Consider the following 19,597-nt stretch of genomic DNA (forward strand, 5'->3'; position numbering starts at 1 on the left):
TATACCTTTTTAATGTAATAGGTACTAGTCTTTGTTCTCTGTATAGCGCGTGGAAGCCTTTGGAGAAGGGTTAATTCAGTAATAGTCAATGAATGATTATATAGCAGAATACGGTTTAGTTTTGAGTTTTCAAATCTTAAGAGTTCCTAATAAATTCAGCTTTTTAAATTTTTAAAAATAAGGTTTTCTGTTGCTTGTTAAAGGATTAGTCTGAGCCATTTGTTTTTCTTGAAAATGAAAAATTTCTCAGTAAAACTTTTATTTCCCAGATAACGCTTATGATCCTGATGTGAATGCTAAACAGATATGGATTGACAAGACCGTGATAAATGGCCATATATGCTTGACATTCACTGATAATGGGAATGGTATGACTTCTGATAAATTACATAAAATGCTAAGGTATGTAAAAATGTGTCATACTTCCCTGAAGGATTGTTTTGACCTGTTCGGGCTTTTCCGGTGTTGTTCTTACTGCCCTGGGTTTGTCTTTTTAACCGTGAAATGCCACACCCACACTGTGAGCTGCTCTCTAAGGATCATCTCCACTGGTTTCTGCTCTGGTCGCGTTATCACACCTTAGGCAGTTGGCCACCATTCTCGTTGCCCCTGCCCAGCGTCTGACTTATTAAAAATTCTGCCATCCCTTTAGAGCTGTAGCACATTAATATCAGTTGTTTATACTTTAGCGCAAATTAGTTTTAACCAGTTTTTCCAATAAAACTTACCATTATTTTGGGGGAAGGGATACTTTTAAAGGAATTCAGAAGATGAGGAGGCAGCATAAAATAGTCATAAAGCCCTAGGGTTACAGAACAGGGTTTTTCAGTACCTGAAAACGTGGGAAGCCAAATGTGTGTGAGATAGAAACTAAGCTATATAGTATAGGTATAGGGTGGAGGGAGAATTTGGAAACCAGAGCCTTTCTACTGTCCCTCAGGTATTTATGCTATGAAAAAGTTCAGTTGACCCAATTGGTAAATATGCCCCAGTAGGTATGCTTAGAACAAGGCATCATTTACAGTTAGAGGAAGGATACCTGAGGTGAAATCTCAGGATCCTTAGAGCTCAAATTATAACTCAGTTGTTTAGCCAGGGTGTGCCAGGCATTGAGTGACTGATAGTACATGTAATGCTTACGGCTCTATGATGTAGATTTGATTTTCCTTCATTTCAGAGATGGGGAAGCACATCAAGATAGATTAATTTTCCCAAGATTATACAACTAGGCAGGGTGAGGCCAGTATTCCAACCCAGTATTTCTGCCTGGTATTATGGTTGTTGAATTTAAAAAATGAACATTATTAAGAGTTAGGGATACCCTGGTGGCATAGTGGTTAAGTGCTGGCTGTAAACCAAAAGATCACCAGTTCGAATACACCACGTACTCCTTGGAAACTCTGTGGGGCAGTTCTACTCTGTCCTTTAGGGTCGCTATGAGTCAGAGTCGACTCAACAGCAGCAGGTTTGTGTTGGGGTTGGTTTTTTTTTTTTTTTTTGACAGTTATTTTAAAAATCTTTCTTTTCTTTTTAGCTTTGGCTTCAGTGACAAAGTCACCATGAATGGTCATGTCCCAGTTGGATTGTATGGGAATGGCTTCAAGTCAGGTTCTATGCGTTTGGGTAAAGATGCAATAGTTTTTACCAAAAATGGAGAAAGTATGAGTGTGGGCTTCTTGTCTCAGTCCTACTTGGAAGTCATTAAAGCAGAACATGTTGTTGTCCCAATAGTGGCGTTTAACAATCACCATATCCTTTTGGTTTTGAAATAGAAACCAGGGAAGCTGAAGAAACACGCTGAACCATTCGATCCTTCTGCCTTCCTCTAAATTCTTGTTTTTTAATTTCCATCCCAGCTCTTTTCCCTGTCCACTGGCTTTACCCTACTCCTGAGGCTGAGCGCTTGTACCTTTCTATTCCCTGTTGGAGTTTTTCCATTGAAATACTTAACACGAAGTAGTTATATTTTATGTTAAGCTTCTCATAGTGCTCCTCTTTATTTCAGGCTTACTTTGGACTAACAGAACTTCCATGGTCTGGCTTGAAAACTTAACTAATGACTATAAAAAGCAAGATACATTTAGGAAAATGTATTAGAAACTATTAAATTAGTTAGGAGTAATCATAAACTGGAAACCTTGGTGGTGTAGTGGTTAAATGCTATGGCTGCTAACCAAGAGGTCAGCAGTTCGAATCCTCCAGGCGCTCCTTGGAAACTCTGTGGGGCAGTTCTACTCTGTCCTATAGGGTCGCTATGAGTCGGAACTGACTCGACGGCAGTGGGTTTTGGAATCATAAACTTGCGTATTTTTTATCCTTTCTAGGGCTCATTTAAAATTGAACTGCCATTTAAAAACTTAGAAAATAATTTAGGAAATACCTTTCCTGGTTTTTAATTTTTTTAGAATGGTTCCCATATTGTAATTGTGAAAAATATGTTCATGGTTTAAGTCTTTAACTTAGGATATACGGCAGATGATTAATTTAACAGAATCAAAAGCAAGCCTTGCTGCAATTCTGGAACACTCTCTGTTTTCTACGGAACAAAAATTACTGGCAGAACTTGATGCTGTTATGGGCAAGAAGGGGACGAGGATCATCATTTGGAATCTTAGAAGGTAAATGTAGACCTCAGCCAGTTGTTGACCATTTGGGAAGTTAAGTCCATGTATAGGAATGGTTTCATTGTGTCCATCCAGTGTTACACAGAGTTGAACTTGTGGCCTAGTTAATGATTTGTTTTTCCATGAGTATTTTATAGAGGTTACTTGGGCTTCAATTTGAGAGATTTTCATATTGCTAGAAGTAAATTTCCTATCCCTGACTTTCAGTCTCTATTAGCTACTCTAGTCTCTCTTGGTTATTCTTAAAAAAAAAAAAAGAAACAGCAGCAAGAAGACAAAAGCCCAGCTAATAAGTTCAGCCTATGAAAATTAGGAAGAGAAATCTTTGTCCATGACTTAAAGCGAAGTATGATTTAGAGGAACCCTGGTGGTGCAGTGGTTAAGCACTTGCCTACTAACAGAAAGATTGGTTTGAAACCCACCCAGTGGCTCCGCAGGAGAAGACCTGGTGATCTGCTCCTCTAACAGACTAGAAAACTTTATGGGGCAGTTCCACTCTGTCACATGGGGTCACTATGAGTCGAAATTGACTTGACGGCCCTAGACAAACAAGTGTGATTTAGCATCTACAAAGAAAAGTAATAGAGATGAAGTTTTTGTGTTGCTAGAATTTGTAATCCTTTACCCTTGAGGGAATAAAATTCCAAATAAAGCTTTTAAATTTAAGATTACTACGTAATACAGAGCTATGTAAGACATATTGAACCACAGGAATAAAGTATAAATAGTGATAAGCCTAAAACCTTAATGCATTTCTGGCCTCCTGGCTTCCTTTTCCCTTGCTTTTACCTCCCTGCCCCACTTCCTCCTGCTGGTAGTGTTGTGTTGTTGTTTTAGTTAAACTTCATTTTGAGATCATTGTAGATTCACATGCAGTTCTAAGAATTAATACAGAGATTTGTAACCCTTCGCCCAGTTTCCCCCATGGTAACCTCCTGCATCACTATGGTATAGTATCACCGCTAGGATGTCAACACTGATAAAGTCAAGATACAGGACATTTTCATCACCACAGAGATTCCTTGTGTTGCCCTTTCATAGCTACGCCCACCTCCTCCTTCTCTTCACTCCATTCTTAACCCCTGGCACCCTCTAATCTGTTCTCCATTTCTACAACTTTGTCATTTCAAAACTGTTATATGAATGGAATCGTACAGTATAAAACCTTTTGTGATTCACTTTTTTTACTCAACATAATTCTGTGGAGATTCATCCAGGTTGTTGTATGTATCAGTAGTTTGTTCCTTTTTGTTGTTGAGTAGTATTGCATTGTATGATGTATCACAGTTTATTCAGCCATTCACCTGTCAGAAGACATCTGGCTTGTTCTCAGTTTTTGCCTAGTACAGATAAAGCTGCTATAAACATCGTGGACAGGTTTTTGTAGGAATATAGTCTTCATTTTTCTGGGATGAATGCCCAGGAGTGTAATTGCTGGCTTTCTGGTAGCTGCATGTTTAGTTTCTGAAGACGTTACCAGCTGTTTTCTCGAGTGCCTGTACCAGCTTACAGTCCCACTGACTTGTGTGAGTGATCCCGTTTCTCTGCATCTTCTGGATTCCTTTTCTTCCTTTTGAAATCCCCTGCCACGTGTGGTGCTTTATGTTTTATTTTGTTCTTAACAACTTACAGTATGTGCCTGCTTACCTTGTTCTGAAATTAAAATTTAGCTCCTTCAAAAAATTACTTTTACAGCTACAAAAATGGAGCAACAGAATTTGATTTTGATAAGGATAAATATGACATCAGAATTCCTGAGGATTTAGATGAGACAACAGGAAAGAAAGGCTACAAGAAGCAAGAAAGAATGGACCAAATTGCCCCTGAGAGTGACTACTCGCTGAGGGTATGTATTAAGCTGTGTTTGGACGAATGAGAAACCCATCAAATGATGTAATTACTAGTAGAGCTTATATTGCCACTTGTATTATAAATGCTGCTGGTGATCGCTGAATGAAAGTGTCTCAGACATGAGCCAACTTATTAAACTTTTCAGGAGTACACCGGTTGTCTTATTTGCATAGAAACCCTTTTTGTTTTAATTGCAAGGCCATCAGGTCTGCTATTGCTTGTAGTTCTTTTACTGTATGATTGAGTAGTTTGAATTGAGAATATTGGAATCAATATATAATTGTGTGATAAATAGCTCTGAGATTCGACCTTAGAAATTATGTCATTAAGATTAAAGAAATTATATAACAATGGTAAGTGATCCTGATATAACAAGGTGATTATGATAAAATATTGTTTCTTAGTCACTATGATGAGACACATGATTGCTAACTTTTCACTTTGTGCTAAAATTATCCCATAACCCCAAGCTGAGGATATATTTGGTATTTAGAGGTTTACCAAGTAAATTTTTCTCAGGTCCTAGCAATTACAAGGAAACCCTGGTGGTGTAGTGGTTAAGAGTTCAGCTGCCAGTCAAAAGACTGGTAGTTCAAATCCACCAGGAGCTCCTTGGAAACCCTATGGGGCAGTTCTCCTCTGTCCTGTAAGGTCGCTGTGAGTCGGAATTGAGACTCGATGGCAATAGGTTTTTTCTGTTTGTTTTAGCAACTACAGTCTTAGGTATTTGCTGTTCCTGATCTGCTTGCTGTGTTATTCCTTAATGTTCTAACTACTAAGAAAACCTTGCTCAAGTATGTAACAGGTCCAGAGGCAGCCAGAGCACAGTGTTTTTGTTTTTAGTACACTGTGAAGAATATTTTAATCTATTACTAATGAATTTTAGAAATGGCAAAATACTACTTCTTTTGCAATCGGGAATTGAGGGGAAAAATAAGAAAAATGTTCAAATTTTAGTTTTGTATTGAACCTTTCTTCTGTCCTTTTTGAGTTATTCAGCGCATTTCCTTCAGGATGTCCTGATAGCATTGGGGGCAGACCCAACCAAAAAAAACCCAAACCCATTGCCGTCTAGTCAATTCCGACTCACAGCAACCCTATAGGACAGTAGAACTCTGCCCACTAGGGTTTCTGCGGAGTGGCTGATGGATGACCTTTTGGTCAGCCATAGCTCTTAACAACTGCACCACCAGGGCTGTAGGGGCAGCCCCAGAAGAACATATTTTAACGTGTTTTAGGGCACTTCAGTTTGGTCAGGCTGCTAAAGTATTTACACTTTCCTGCATTAAGAATTGAAAACACATTTTGATGACTTACTGTTTTTGAAAAGTGTTGTGCTGATCTACTTTATGGAAGAGTTGGTGTATTATTTAAAATTTTTTCTTTATCAAACTTGTATAATCTTTTGTTTATATTTGATCTTGCTCATTATTTTTGCTTAAATGAAATTCTTATTGCTGCTTTTAATAGTAACAATATATGTACTTGACAGAAAAGTCTAAAAATGTAGTCCTTTTTGTGCTTATGTTAAAGAGTTAATGGGTCCTTTACCGAGGCAAGGTCATTTTTATTTAAATCTGTGACCAAGTGGTAATGAGCAAATCTGTTAATAATAACTTGGACAGGACAGATACTGTTGTGTGTCTTTGCAGGCGTACTGCAGTATATTATATCTAAAGCCAAGAATGCAGATCATCTTACGTGGGCAGAAAGTGAAGACACAGCTAGTTTCGAAGAGCCTTGCCTACATTGAACGTGATGTTTATCGACCCAAATTTTTGGTATCCTTTATCTGATATTGTGTAGAGATATATCACTCAAGCTTATTCTCCTTGCCCCTCTCCCCTTGTATCCTTAAATGGACTCTCATCCTCCAGTTTTGCCATTCCTTATGCACTTTGGACTTGGTAAATCGTGAAATAGAAAAGATGAAGGGAGATGTTGTACTCAGAATTTTCCTTAACATTTTAAGACTAGAACAGTGAGAATTACTTTTGGATTCAACTGTAGAAATAAAGATCACTATGGGATAATGATGTATCACCGGAACAGACTCATCAAAGCTTATGAAAAAGTTGGATGTCAGTTACGGGTAAGCTTTCTATTTCAAAGGAAAACGTGTATATTTTACAAAAGATACATATGTTAATAGGTTGAATGTGAAATCATTTTACTGTAATTTCTACTTATGACTTTTAGATGTTGATCTCTTTTTTAATTGGTATAACACTTGAACTTTGAGTACTTTTATATTTCCCATTTGTCCCTATGAAGTAGACGGGATACTTACTCCATTCTGATTTTACAGATGAGGAAATTGGGACTCATAGGTTAAATAATTTTCCAAGATTTCACGATGAGAATGGATCTCAGATACAGATGCATCAAGTGCATGATTTTTTACCCTATACCCAGTGATTATGTCCTGTTACTGGAATATAATTCACTGGTTTTAATTAGTGCTGGTTCAAGCAGCCTGAAAAACAGTATTTGACAGGTCATACGCTTTTCTGGAAACTAGTTCCTAAATATGTTTGCACCTTCCTTCAAAACCAGTCCCATTGTTGGTGAATTCACTTTTGGATGACCAACACTCCTACCATGTCAGTCTGTGTATTCTTCACATGTTCTCACAGAGAGGCTTTTTTGTGGGGTGAGGAACGTACGTGTGTATGTGTAGTTTAAGAAATTGGTATGATAATTCTGGAAATCAACTTTGTTGGTTTTAACGCTAGGCATAGTTTTGTTTTCCTGTTCTATGGTTTTTATTTTCTGTCTATCTTATTTCATTCTAAGTTCTTTCTACAGTGATGTAAGCTATGCATATTACAATAGTGTGGGTGTATCTTGAACACTCTTCAGCTGGAGTTATAATTCAGCTTCACCTATTTTACATGACATGAACCTAGACTATATCATTTTTGCAGAAATAAATGAAATTTGCAGGAGCTTCTTGCAACCACTCATTTTAACCAGAAAATAAATCTAAAAATCTGGCAATTGTGACCTTTACTAAATAGGCTAATTTTCACTTAAATTGAAATATTTTTACCAGAGAGTTTCTATAATGTCCTACTTAAGTTTCTGAATTTCACTGGTAACTGCAAATACATTTTTGGTAATTGCCTTATTTCTCAAGTGCTTTAGGGCTCAAAAGCATGCTGCAAATAACGTGGGTTTTTTCCTTTTATCATTTATGACTCTGACTTAAATTTTCACTGCATATAATTGCTGGTTAAGCTTAATCTTGTAAAAATAGGCTCTTATGGCTAGCTTAAGTCTGGGGAGGGCTTTCCAGGCAGAGGGAAGAACTGCAAAGGAAGGGGGAAGGAGGCTTCTGAGAGTATGACATAATAAAGGGAGTAATGTGCTGTCACTGGATCACATTGGAAGTGGGGAACAGGAATGGGAGAGAGAGACAGGAAGATGAGGCCAGAAAGGTTGGCAGGATCCACACTTTGAAGGGGTCTTGTTATCACCAGGTTAAAAAATGGTATGAGATGAGGAACTGATGGTTTTTAGTAGAGCAGGGTTATGATCGGATTTGCATGGTTTGTTTCGTGGTTGTGTTTATGAGCATTTTCATCTTACAATTTACTTATTTTTTCACTTTATATATTCCTAGGCTCAGAAACAAGCTACTATTATGAACAAAATGCACTTGTTCATTATTTCTAGGTAAAAACAAAAAAGAAAAAAAAATTTTTTTTTAATTAGAATATAACTGATACATACTGATTTCTTTAGTTTACCTAGCAGAGTTTTAAAATAACTTTAATTCAGCCAACCTTGGTTTTTATTTCATTGTCATGAACAACTAGATGGGTAAGTGACTTAACTTTTATCTAGCAAACTTAGGGAATATTATGTACCAGAGCCATTGCTGGGCACTAACACAGATGAGTTAGTTCTCTAAGAAATTGCATCCCAGTAGAGGTGGTCTCTTTTCCCTTTTGTAAAAATTGAGGGTGATAATAGTTGTCTAAAGGGAGACTTGTCCATGTGGAAGTGGTTTTGAGGAGGGCCCTAATATATTTAGGAGTTAACTCTCAGAAAATAAAATTATACGCTACTTTTCAGTTAAATTTCCTGAGGTACTTAAAGCAATCATATAAGATAAAATATAGGAAAGTGTTTTATACAAATTATAAATCTTTGTGTAAGGGCAATTATTTTGTGCATAATGTCTTTGTGCTTAAAATGCTTGTTTAATTTTATTTTTCAGGCAAACAACATGGGTGTTGGAGTAGTTGGAATTATAGAGTGTAATTTTCTAAAGCCAACTCATAATAAACAAGATTTCGACTATACTAATGAGTATAGGTATGTTACCTATATAAACTGTTGACTTTATTTAAACATTTATTTTGGAAATTCTTTATTTTTCTAAGCTGATTTTTTTTTGCCACCTTGTGGATATTTTTATGTTTTAACTATGAAAGCAGTGTAACTATTATGGAGCTACTGGAAAATGGGTGGGTGATGAGCTTGCACAGAAACCACATTTAACTACCTTCTTCCATCCCAGGTATTGTCTTCTAACTCCATCACAAACACTATATTCTACCCTGTGCCTAATAATGAGATATTGAGGTTTATACAAATGTAGAGCAAATTCCTGCTTTCTTGGTGTCAGCATTTTTTTTGTATAATCATAAAATTCTGAAACTTTGTTCTAGGATGGTAACTTTCAGATAGTTTATAGTCCTGTGCTCCTTAGATAGAAATCGTGGTTAGAAGCCAGAGAATAAGTAAGACCATCAATTTTGCTCATAAATTTAGGAAATACAAATATTATGAAAGTAAGTATATGTTATTGGGTAGAAAACAAAATTCACATAACTATTTGTGATAAAAGCCGTCTTCAAATAAAATACAAAGAAAGTGGAAGGAAGGAAATAGTAATGAAAAGACCAAAATTAATGAATTAGGAAACAGGCATACAATATAGAAAATCTAATCCAGAGGTGGAAGCTACTCCTGTTACTTGAACAGGGATAACTTAATATAAGAAGTTGTTCACTAGAATTGTAGAAGGTAAATAGCTACCATGGTCATCCTATCTTTAGCTTTGTAAGAAACTGCTTGTCTGTCTTCCGAAGTGGCTGTACCATTTTGCATTCTCACCAGCAATGAATTCGAGTCCCTGTTGCTCCACATCCTTGCCAGCATTTGGTGGTGGTAGCATTTTGAGTTTCAGCCATTCCAATAGGTGTGTAGTGGTATCTTGTTTTAATTTGCAATTCCCTGGCGGTGTATGATGTTGATAACTTTTCATATGCTTATTTGCCACCTATATATCATCTTTGGTGAGGTGTCTTCAGGTCTACCTATTCTGTAATTGGGTTGTTGGTTTTCATATCATTAAATTTTAAGGGTTCTCGGTATATTTTGGATATAAGCCTTTTATCGGACTTGTGTATTTCAAATAAATGTTTTCTTGCAATCTGTGGCTTGTCTTTTCATTCTCTTGGCAGTATCTTTTTAATGAAGTCCAGTTTATCAGTTTTTCCTCTTGTGGATTGTGCTTTTAGTGTTGTATCTAAAAAGTCATCGTCAAATCCAAGGCCACATAAATTTCTTATGTTATCTCCTAACAGTTGTATAGTTTTGCATCTTATATTTAGGTCCTTGATCCATTTTGAGTTAATTTTTTGAAATGTATGAGGCCTATGTCTATTTTTTTGCGTGTAGATGTCCAGTTGTTTCAATACCGTTTGTTAAAAAGACTACCCTTTCTCCATTGAATCACCTTTGCACGTTTGTTAAAAATCACTGGTTATATCTGTGTAGGTGTATTTCTGGGCTCTGCTCTGTTCCACTGATCTATTTGTTCACTTACCGATACCATGCAGTCTTAATTGCTGTAGCTTTATGGCAAGTCTTGAAGTGAGGTAGTATCAGTCCTTCAGTTCTGTTCTTCAGTATTGTGTTGGCTGTTGTTCTAAGTCTTTTGTCTTTCCATAAAAGGGTGAAGCACAGGACACTTTTAGGGCAGGGAGACAATTCTGCAGGATACTGTAGTGGTGGATCCATGACGTGATTGCATTTGTCAAAGCGCATAGGACTGTCCAACACAAAGAATGAACCCTAATGGAAACTATAGACTTTAGTTAATAATAATGTTTCAGTATTGATTCATCAAATCTAATAAATGTAGGAGCCCTGGTGGTGCAGTGGTTAAGTGCTCGGCTGCTAACTGAAAGGCTGGCAGTTTGAACCCACTATTTTCTCTGCCAGAGAAAAGACCTAGCAATCTGTTCTTGTGAAGATTACAGCCTAGGAAACCCTGTGGGACTGTTCTACTCTGTCCTGTGAGTTAGAATTGACTCAGTGGCACACAACAACAACAAAATGTAACAAGTGCACCACATTTGCAAGGTGTTAATAATAGGAGAAATGCTGTGCAGGGAGGAGAGGAAGTATATTGAACTCTCTGTACTTCGTACAGTTTTTCTATAAATCAAAACTCTAAAAAATAGTCTTTAAAAAAAACCCCACAAAATCATGAATAGAAGGGTGTGTTAAGCAGGTAAAGAGTATTTATAAACAGCAACACATCATTCCTAATGGTATATTGCTGGTAATTTTCCCCCTGAGTTTAGGAATCTTTAGAGATAAAGATGCCAGCTCTTAGCCATTGTTTTTGAAGAAATAACTAGCATGGTGAGGCAAGAAAAATAAAAGGTATAAGGATTGCCAAGGAAGAAATAAAGCTATTATCTGTAGTTGCATTAAAATAGTAGTTGCATTAGATATATTAAAAAAAAGCCCGCCACTGTTGAGTCGATTCTCTCATCGCGACCCCGTGTATCAGAGAGTAGAAGTCCGCCATAGGGTTATATTGGCTGTAATCTTTACAGAAGCAGTTTGCAGGCCTTCGGAGTGGCTGGTTAAGTTTCAACCACCAGCCTTTAGGTTAGCAGCTGATTGCAAATGCTTGCAGTAGCAATACAGGAAGTCCAGAATAACCTACAAATTTAGAATTAATAAGGGAACCAGTTAATTAATATGTATTCTAAGGTTGTTGGATAAGAAGTATTTAGAAATCAATTGCATTTCTATATCAGCAATAAAAAAATTTAAAGTTTAAGAAAAATCACTTGCGTTACCATCTTAAATCACATACTTAGGAATAAATATAATGAAAATATGCAAAGACCTCTACATTGAAAACTAAAACATTATGGAGAGAAACTCAAGTCTTAAATAAGTAGGTACACCAGGCTCGTGGGTTGGAAAGCTATTTACTATAAATGTCAGTTTTTCACCAAATTGATTTATACATTAAATGCAATTCCACTAAAAAATCCCAGCAGATGGATGTGAGTATAGATACTAATAAGTTTATTCTAAACTTTATGTGAAAACATAGACTACCACAGATAGCTGAGAGAGTCATTAAAGCATAAAAGGTGACTTACATTACCAAATATCAACACTTACTGTAAAGCTGTAGTGAAAAAGTGTGATATCAGTGAAATGATAGATAGTCTAATGATAGAATGGAGAAGCCAAAAACAAACCCATGCTTTTCATATCCATGGTCACCTGTTTTATGACAAAGGTTACAGTTGGTTATCCATATGGATTAAAATGAACTTTAGCATTTACCTTGCCAAATAAGGTAAAAAATAAGCAAAGAATCAATTCCAAATGAATTTTAGGCCTAAATGAGAAAGGTAAAATGAAAAAGGAAGACATAGATGAGAATTTTCATGATCTTTAGTTAGGCAGGTTTTTTTCAAGCAGGACACAAAGTGTGTTATTGGGCCAAAATGGAAAAATTATCTAAAATGAAAAGGACATAGCAAATGTTGCCAAGATGTAGGGCAGTTGGAACTCTCATACATTGCTGGTGAATATATATTCATTTTTGAGAACTGTTTGACAGTATCGGATAAAGCCAAACATATGCATACCCTATGACCCCGCAGTTCTCACTCCTAGGCATATTCTCCAGAGAAACGGGTACAGTCTCATAGACTGAGGAATAGAAATGATGAGAAAAAGAGATGGGCAAGAACTAAAAAAATGATTTGAAGGGAGGGACGATGAATCGGACATCTGTATGTTATGTGATGGGAGTCCCGGTGACATAGTGGTTAAGCACTTGGCTGCTAATTAAAAGGTGAACTGTTCAAACCCTCCAGCTGCTCCATGGAAAAAATGTGGCAATCTGCTTCTGTATAGATTTATAGCCTTGAAAATTCTATGGGGCAGTTCTGCTCTGTCTCGCAGGGTTGTTACGAGTCTGAATGGCCTGGACGGAAATGGATTTTTTATCTTTATCAAGGTAGACCGCCACACCTTTCTCCTATGGCGCGGCTGGTAGGTTTGAACCACTGCAGCTGAGTGCTTAACCACTGTACCACTAGGGCTCTTTTCCGTAAAGATTACAGCCTTGGAAAGCCCATGGGCAGGTCTACTATGCCCAGCAGAGTCACTGTGAGCTGGAATCGACTTGACAGCAATGGATTTGGTTTCTTGGTTTTTATGTTATACGATAGTGGGGCTCGCTGGTGTCAAAAACTAAAATAGGAGTTAATGAGTGAGAGCTTCGCCAGTAGATTAGAGGTGATATATCTAATACTCATCTGCCAGACCATAAAATTTGAAGTTCTGATTATTTTTTAAAAGCTTTATTTAAAATAGAATGTTTGTTACATTGGCTCTATCTTGTGCTTATCCAATTCATTAGCAAATGAATAATCAGCTACTTGTGGCCTTGGTTTTACTGATTTTAATAAAAAAAAATTTTAATAAGTCCCATTAATTTGCTTTTTATTAATATTTTATTGTGGGAAAAGTAAAATAATTTGGGACAGAAGCTGCTTTTTTCTAGATTTATTGTACTTTAAGTGAAAGTTTACGAATCAAGTCAGTCTCTAAAACAAAAACTTATTTTTTTTTTTTTTATGTGCTCCTAGCTGCTCTCCCCCATAACGAGACACAGCACACTCCTCAGGCCCACCCCGAATTCCCTGTGTCCATTCACCAGCTCCTGTCCCCCTCTGCCTTCTCATCTCAACCCCAGACAGGAGCTGCCCACACAGTCTCATGTGTCTGCTTGAGCCAAGAAGCCCACTCCTTACCAGTATCATTTTCTGTCTTCTAGTCCAGTCCAGTCCCCATTTGAAGAGTTGGATTTGGGAATGGTTCCATTCCTGGGCTAACACGAGGTCCAGGGTCTGTGACCTTCGGGGTCCCTCCAGTTTCAGTCATACCATTAAGTCTGATCTTTTTATGAGAATTTGAAGTCTGCATCCCACTGTTTTCTAGCTCCATCAGGGATTCTCTGTTGTGTTCCCTGTCAGGGCAGTTTCAGGCTGATACAGTCTCTGGTTTATGTGGCTCTTTCTTTTTCTTGGGCTCATATTTATCTTGTGTCTTTGGCGTTCTTCATTCTCCTTTGCTACAGAGTTGAGACCAATTGATGCATCTTAGATGGCCGCTTTGCTAGCATTTAAGACCCCAGGTGCCGCTCACCAAAGTGGGATGCAGAACGTTTTCTTAATACATTTTGTTATGCCAGTTGACTTAGATGTCCCCTGAAACCATGATCCCCAGACCCCCATCTCTGCTGCTATGGCCTTCAAAGTGTTCAGTTGTATTCAGGAGACTTCTTTGCTTTTGGTTTAGTCCAGTCGTGCTGACCTCTCCTATATTGTTTGTTGTCTTTCCCTTCACCTAAAATAGTGGACAGAAGCTATTTTGAATATGAAACCAGTTGTCATGGAGCCAGCTCTGACTCATGCAGACCCCAGGTGTGTCTGTAAAACTGTGCTCCATTGGGTTTTCAGTGGCTGATTTTTAGAAGTAAATAGCAAGGCCTTTCTTGTGAGGCATCTCTGGGTGAACTCGAGCCTCCAACCTTTTGGCTAGCAGCTGAGCATGTTAACCATTTGCAGTAATTGCTGGTAATGATTACTCACCAAATGTTTGAGTTCTAATTTGAATTGAAATTTACAAGTTCATTGGTTGGGGTTGAAATACAGAGTCAATGGTTCTTCCAGTAATTGGTCTACAACACACTTTTTCAACAGAGGACCCAAAGGATACTATTTTGTGTCTTCTTTTCTAGATGATCCTGGCTATGCTTCAGGAGCTTATAAAGGTCCTGATAGAAAATTTGTGTTACTTTGAGTATTCTTTATTAACTGTGTGTTTTGGATCCTTTTTCCCCCACAGTGTCAATATGGTCATTACTAGGTTATTCACACGTTCTCTCGTGTTCTACAAAGATTTAATCTTTACCTTTATTTTTTTCCCTCGAATTGACTTTATAATTTACTTTTTTAAGGCTTACAATAACAGCACTAGGAGATAAGCTTAATGACTACTGGAATGAAATGAAAGTGAAGAAAAATGCAGAATATCCTCTAAATTTGCCAGTTGAAGATATACAGTAAGTACATTAAAAAAACAACTCCAATATCAAGATAAAATATCAGAAGGTACAGTGATTGCACATTGTTTCAGTCTTTTACTCTGTCCCATAGTAAGAAATTCCACAACCTGAACAAGCATACCCCAAAATAAATGAATGAATATAAAACCAAAAAAAAAACCACTGCCATCGAGTCGATTCCAACTCATAGTGACCCTATAGGACAGAGTAGAACTGCCCCATGGAGTTTCCAAGAAGCGCCTGGTGGATTTGAACTGCCGACCTTTTATGTTAGCAGCCATAGCACTTAACCACTACGCCACCAGGGTTTCCGAATGAATATATACACACAAAAAATTCCTAAAACCGTATTTCCTTATGTGCAATACATGTTGAAATAATTTATTTCCTTATTAAAAAATGCTTGTCTTGACCCATTAAGTTGATTCACAATCTACTGGTGGGTGGCATCCCATAATTTGAAAAACACTGGTAGAGTGAAGTGGCTAGGATCATGCATCTGAAGCCAAACCTGTTCAAATTCTACGTCTGCTGCTTAAGGAAGCTTGGCCTCTGTAAGCTTCCATCTTCTCGTGTGTAAAATGGGAACATGAATATCGCTTACTTTCTAGAGTTGTAAGAATTAGATGATGTGATGCCTGACAAGTGCTATAGCTGCTAACCAAGAGGTCAGCAGTTTGAATCCACCAAGCGTACCTTGAAAACTCAATGGGGCAGTTGTACTGTGTCCTATAGGGACGCTATGAGTTGGAATCAGCTTGAAGGAATGGGTTTGGTTTGTATATGCTAATATGGAAAGATTGTCCAAAATACATAACAAAGAACAAAAAAGATACAGCTCTATATAAATATCCCATTGCATTTTTTAGAAGTATCCATAAACATATGTGTAGTTTTAGAAGCCTAAAACATTTCTGTAAGGATTTAAAAAATCAAGCGGTAACCTCTTGAAACAGGGTTAACTTTTACTTTACAAACTTCTGGATTATATGAACTTTCATATAAATTTACAAACGCATCTTTTAAAAACTAGGTCTAAAAGGTAGTGGTGTTAAGGTGAAGTCTTCATACGTAAGATGAATCTACATAAATACTTTATAGGATTATTGCAATTTGAAATAAGAAAAATGGAAAAACATTTTGTAAACTAAAGCCTATACAAGTTTAGTTATTTGGGAGTTTGCTAAAATAGAGAATAAAAAAAGAATTATATAATTATAAAAGTGCTAAAATTGTATTAATGCAACCTCTTTATTTTCTGTATTTGGGTGTTTTGTTTTTAATATACTAGACTTGACACTGCAGATGCTAACTTCTTTAGGCGTTTGGAGTATTTTCTTAAGTTGTTGAGTTTTCATTATGACAGAGCAAATTTAATAGTATGCTAATTGCTTTGCTCAAATTACCCTGTGACCTTTAACTTTTTGAAAAAGGTACCTGAAATTGTTTTCAAAAACTCAAATTGTTATACAGTAGAAATAGTTATGTCACAAAATTTTCAGGGAAGTAATGAAATAATACGGATATTTGGTTGTAGAAATGATGTAGAAAATCTAATAAAGTACTTAGAATCCATGTTTCTATGCCAATATTCTGTTGTTCTTGTTTCATTACAGGAAGCGTCCTGATCAGACTTGGGTTCAATGTGATTCCTGTCTAAAATGGCGAAAACTACCAGATGGGATAGATCAACTTCCCGAAAAATGGTATTGCTCCAATAACCCTGACCCACAGTTCAGGTACCATATAGTTGGTAGTACCCTTTTTGGAAAGGCAGAAAGTCCTTGTTCGAGGCGCTGGTGACGAGTTATTCCCATGTGATTTTTCTGACTAGAAATTGTGATGTTCCAGAAGAACCTGAAGATGAGGATTTGGTGCATCCCACTTATGAAAAAACCTACAAAAAGAGGTGAGTGCTGAATTAGTGTAGGGCGAGGAAGTAATGTTTCTGCAGCATTAGTGGATGCTCTGCCACGATAAAGCTAGTGCAGCTAGAAAAGATTATGACTCGTGATTTGGATTTTTTTTAGTTTAGTTTATGCTATCAGTTTACCTGATGTGTATTTCTGTCCAATCTGTTAGATACTTTGAGCACAGAATAGTTAGTCTCTTTGGGCCATACACAGATAAACTTTTATGGGAACACTAGCCACCCTTGTTGAGGAGCCCTGGTGGTGCAGCGGTTAAGTGCCCAACCACTAACTGAAAGGCTGGCAGTTTGAATCCATCCAAGAGGAAGGCCTAGCGATATTCCTGTGAAGATTACAGCCTAGAAAACCCCGTGTGGCCGTTCTACTCTATCGGATGGGGTCAACACAAGTCAAATCGGCTCAACGACACCTAACAACAACAACCCTTGACAAGCTTATCATTTAACAGGGAAGGTGACGAATACCTTTATAAAAGGCATGATATGGTACTATATGGACGCTCATAGGAGAGGTTGCTTCTGATCAGGGGAGAGGAGGGCAGAAATAGATCAGGAAAGTTCATGAAGGAGGTCATCTTTGCGCTACACCTTGAATGACAGGTAGGATGAGAATTACAGACAACAGTTGTTCAGTGTCACTAGAGTAAATGTCCGTGGTACGAATGGAACACAAAGGCAGGGTAGGTAAGTTGGGTGGTGATAGGCAGCCACAGTGAATTTCAGGGTAACGTACCGTACGTGGAAGGCAGAAGTCAGTGCGTTATATAGAAGGTCACCATGAGCTGGAGTTGACTCCGCAGCAACTAACAACAACAAATTCTTGAAGATAAATCCGGCAGCGAGATGAGAAGTAAAGAAACCAGTTAGAAGACTGCTGTGGTATTTCAGGTCGAAGGTCTGAGAATAATACCTGCGGGGGTGGAAAGCTTCAGGCCGACATTAGAAAGTTAATGAGATAAAAGGTGAAAGTGTTCCCCTGCGTACAGGCTTACCGCTGATTATAATGAAATTGAAGCAGATTTCAGGAAACATACCTGAGTAACTCAGTAGCAAACAGGGCAAGTATATCGTTAGAAAAGTAATAATGAAGTAAATTTAAATATTTTCATTTTCCATCTTTTCTTTAAAGAGACAAGGAAAAATTCAGGATCAGACAACCGGAAATGATTCCTCGGGTAATTAAACTTTTCATCTTACAGCTGTGCCTTAAGATGGGTAATGGATAGCTTAATAAACACTGAATTTTAAATCTGGAGAATTATATAACAAATCGAAGGGGTCGTGTTCATTCAGTTAACTTCCTTTTTCCTGTACCCCTCCGTGCCCTCCTTCCCAGCCCAACATCTTCATTCCAGGTGTTCAGTGTTATTGTTCAGTTGGGTTTTTCTGAGGAAGGAGAAACATTTGTAGAAGAATCCTGTCATGAGATAGGCAGTTAAGGAAAAATTCTCAGGAACACCCCAAGAATAATGCACCAGCACTCACCTGGACAAAAGGGATAGGCTTTTCCTTTCCCTTGTTGACCACTGCTCTCACTGGCCCTTCCAGTTCTGTCTGAATGCTGAATGGCATTGAGGAGCATGTGCTGAGTGTATGAGTAGCTAGTTGTACTACTTCTGGTGTAAGAAGTGTTGATCTGCTGCAGATGTGTCTGTTTGCTTGTAATTACGTTGAGATGTTTTCTTAGATACTTTGGTTTTTAAAGGTGATATTTTTCTAACTTGATCTTCAATCGCTCTTTTAGCAAAATAAATTTTTGTTATATCTCAGTAAGTCCTTATAGCCCAGATGTTAACAAACCTTTGTTGAAAGGGCCAGATAGTAAATATTAAGGCATTGTGGGCCATGTACAGCCTCTCTTATATGTTCCTTGTTTTTGTTGTTGTTGTTCACAGTTCTTTAAAAATGTAAAGCCATTGGGGTAGCAACAAGGAATTCACATGTTTAAGATGGTTCTCAGTGTCTTCTGGAATAAGGGGAAAAGGGAAGATTATACCTTGTATTCTAGCATAACACATTAAAACAATTCCTTTAAGATCTTTTTTTTTCCCCCCAGCAGATTAATGCTGAACTGTTGTTTCGGACAGCCCCTGTTTCAAGTCAAAGCTTTTGTCCTGTGAAGGACAGTGTTCCAAGAGGACATCTTTCAGAAGCAGCAAATACTTACACAAGACTTATTAATAATAATCGAGTTTCACCCCAGTCTGAACCTGAGAGCAATAGGTCAGTGGCTAAGATGTGCTTTTCCGTATTGGAATATTAAACAGAGCCTTTACTTGACACCTCTGAGGCAATGCAGCTCTGGGAATTTGTAGTTTGTATGAATGTAAAAAGTGTTAAGGACAAGTTACTTTGCTTTTATTGTCGAAACTTACCCCACCCCACTTCTGCCATGCATTTAAATCAGTTTTTAAAAATTAATATAAAGTGTATTCATTGTGAAATTTGATCAAAGTATACAGTAGGAAAACTCCTACTTTTAAGATGATGAATATTTAGGAGAAAAACATGAAGCAGTTAGTAGTACAACACTATAATATCAAGTTCGACCTCTTAAGTTCTTAGCATTGCCCGTAGCATGTTACAAGCACTTATTGTATTTTATATGAGTAGATGAAGAAGGAAGGGAGAAAGAAAGGAAAGAGTGATATATGAATTGAATCGTTGGCCTCCTTGGCTGGAATGGTCAGAGAGGACTGTGATAAGGTGGTACTTAGGTTGGTTCCTGAAGTTCTAAAACCAGAACTCTGCATTGGTGGTCTATTCAAAGGCAATAGAATG

The 19,597-nt window shown here is 37.4% G+C and overlaps 1 protein-coding gene across 4 annotated transcripts in view; it reads left to right on the forward strand.

Moving 5' to 3' along the window:
* Positions 1 to 19,597, forward strand: part of MORC3 (MORC family CW-type zinc finger 3) — a 45,928-nt gene that overhangs the window by 13,765 nt on the left and 12,566 nt on the right. For 2 of the 4 annotated variants that reach the window (XM_049874798.1, XM_049874800.1), the window contains exons 3-14: positions 270 to 402; positions 1,535 to 1,748; positions 2,470 to 2,618; positions 4,320 to 4,470; positions 6,128 to 6,256; positions 6,448 to 6,567; positions 8,701 to 8,798; positions 14,779 to 14,883; positions 16,503 to 16,625; positions 16,721 to 16,795; positions 17,946 to 17,991; positions 18,873 to 19,039. In XM_049874798.1, coding sequence (XP_049730755.1) covers positions 270 to 402; positions 1,535 to 1,748; positions 2,470 to 2,618; positions 4,320 to 4,470; positions 6,128 to 6,256; positions 6,448 to 6,567; positions 8,701 to 8,798; positions 14,779 to 14,883; positions 16,503 to 16,625; positions 16,721 to 16,795; positions 17,946 to 17,991; positions 18,873 to 19,039 — 1,510 coding nt within the window. The remainder of the gene's footprint in view (positions 1 to 269; positions 403 to 1,534; positions 1,749 to 2,469; positions 2,619 to 4,319; positions 4,471 to 6,127; positions 6,257 to 6,447; positions 6,568 to 8,700; positions 8,799 to 14,778; positions 14,884 to 16,502; positions 16,626 to 16,720; positions 16,796 to 17,945; positions 17,992 to 18,872; positions 19,040 to 19,597) is intronic. The other 2 variants (XM_049874799.1, XM_049874801.1) reach the window with 2 other exon arrangements.

This window comes from Elephas maximus, chromosome 2 (genome assembly GCF_024166365.1).
Source record: "Elephas maximus indicus isolate mEleMax1 chromosome 2, mEleMax1 primary haplotype, whole genome shotgun sequence".
NCBI lineage: Eukaryota > Metazoa > Chordata > Mammalia > Proboscidea > Elephantidae > Elephas > Elephas maximus.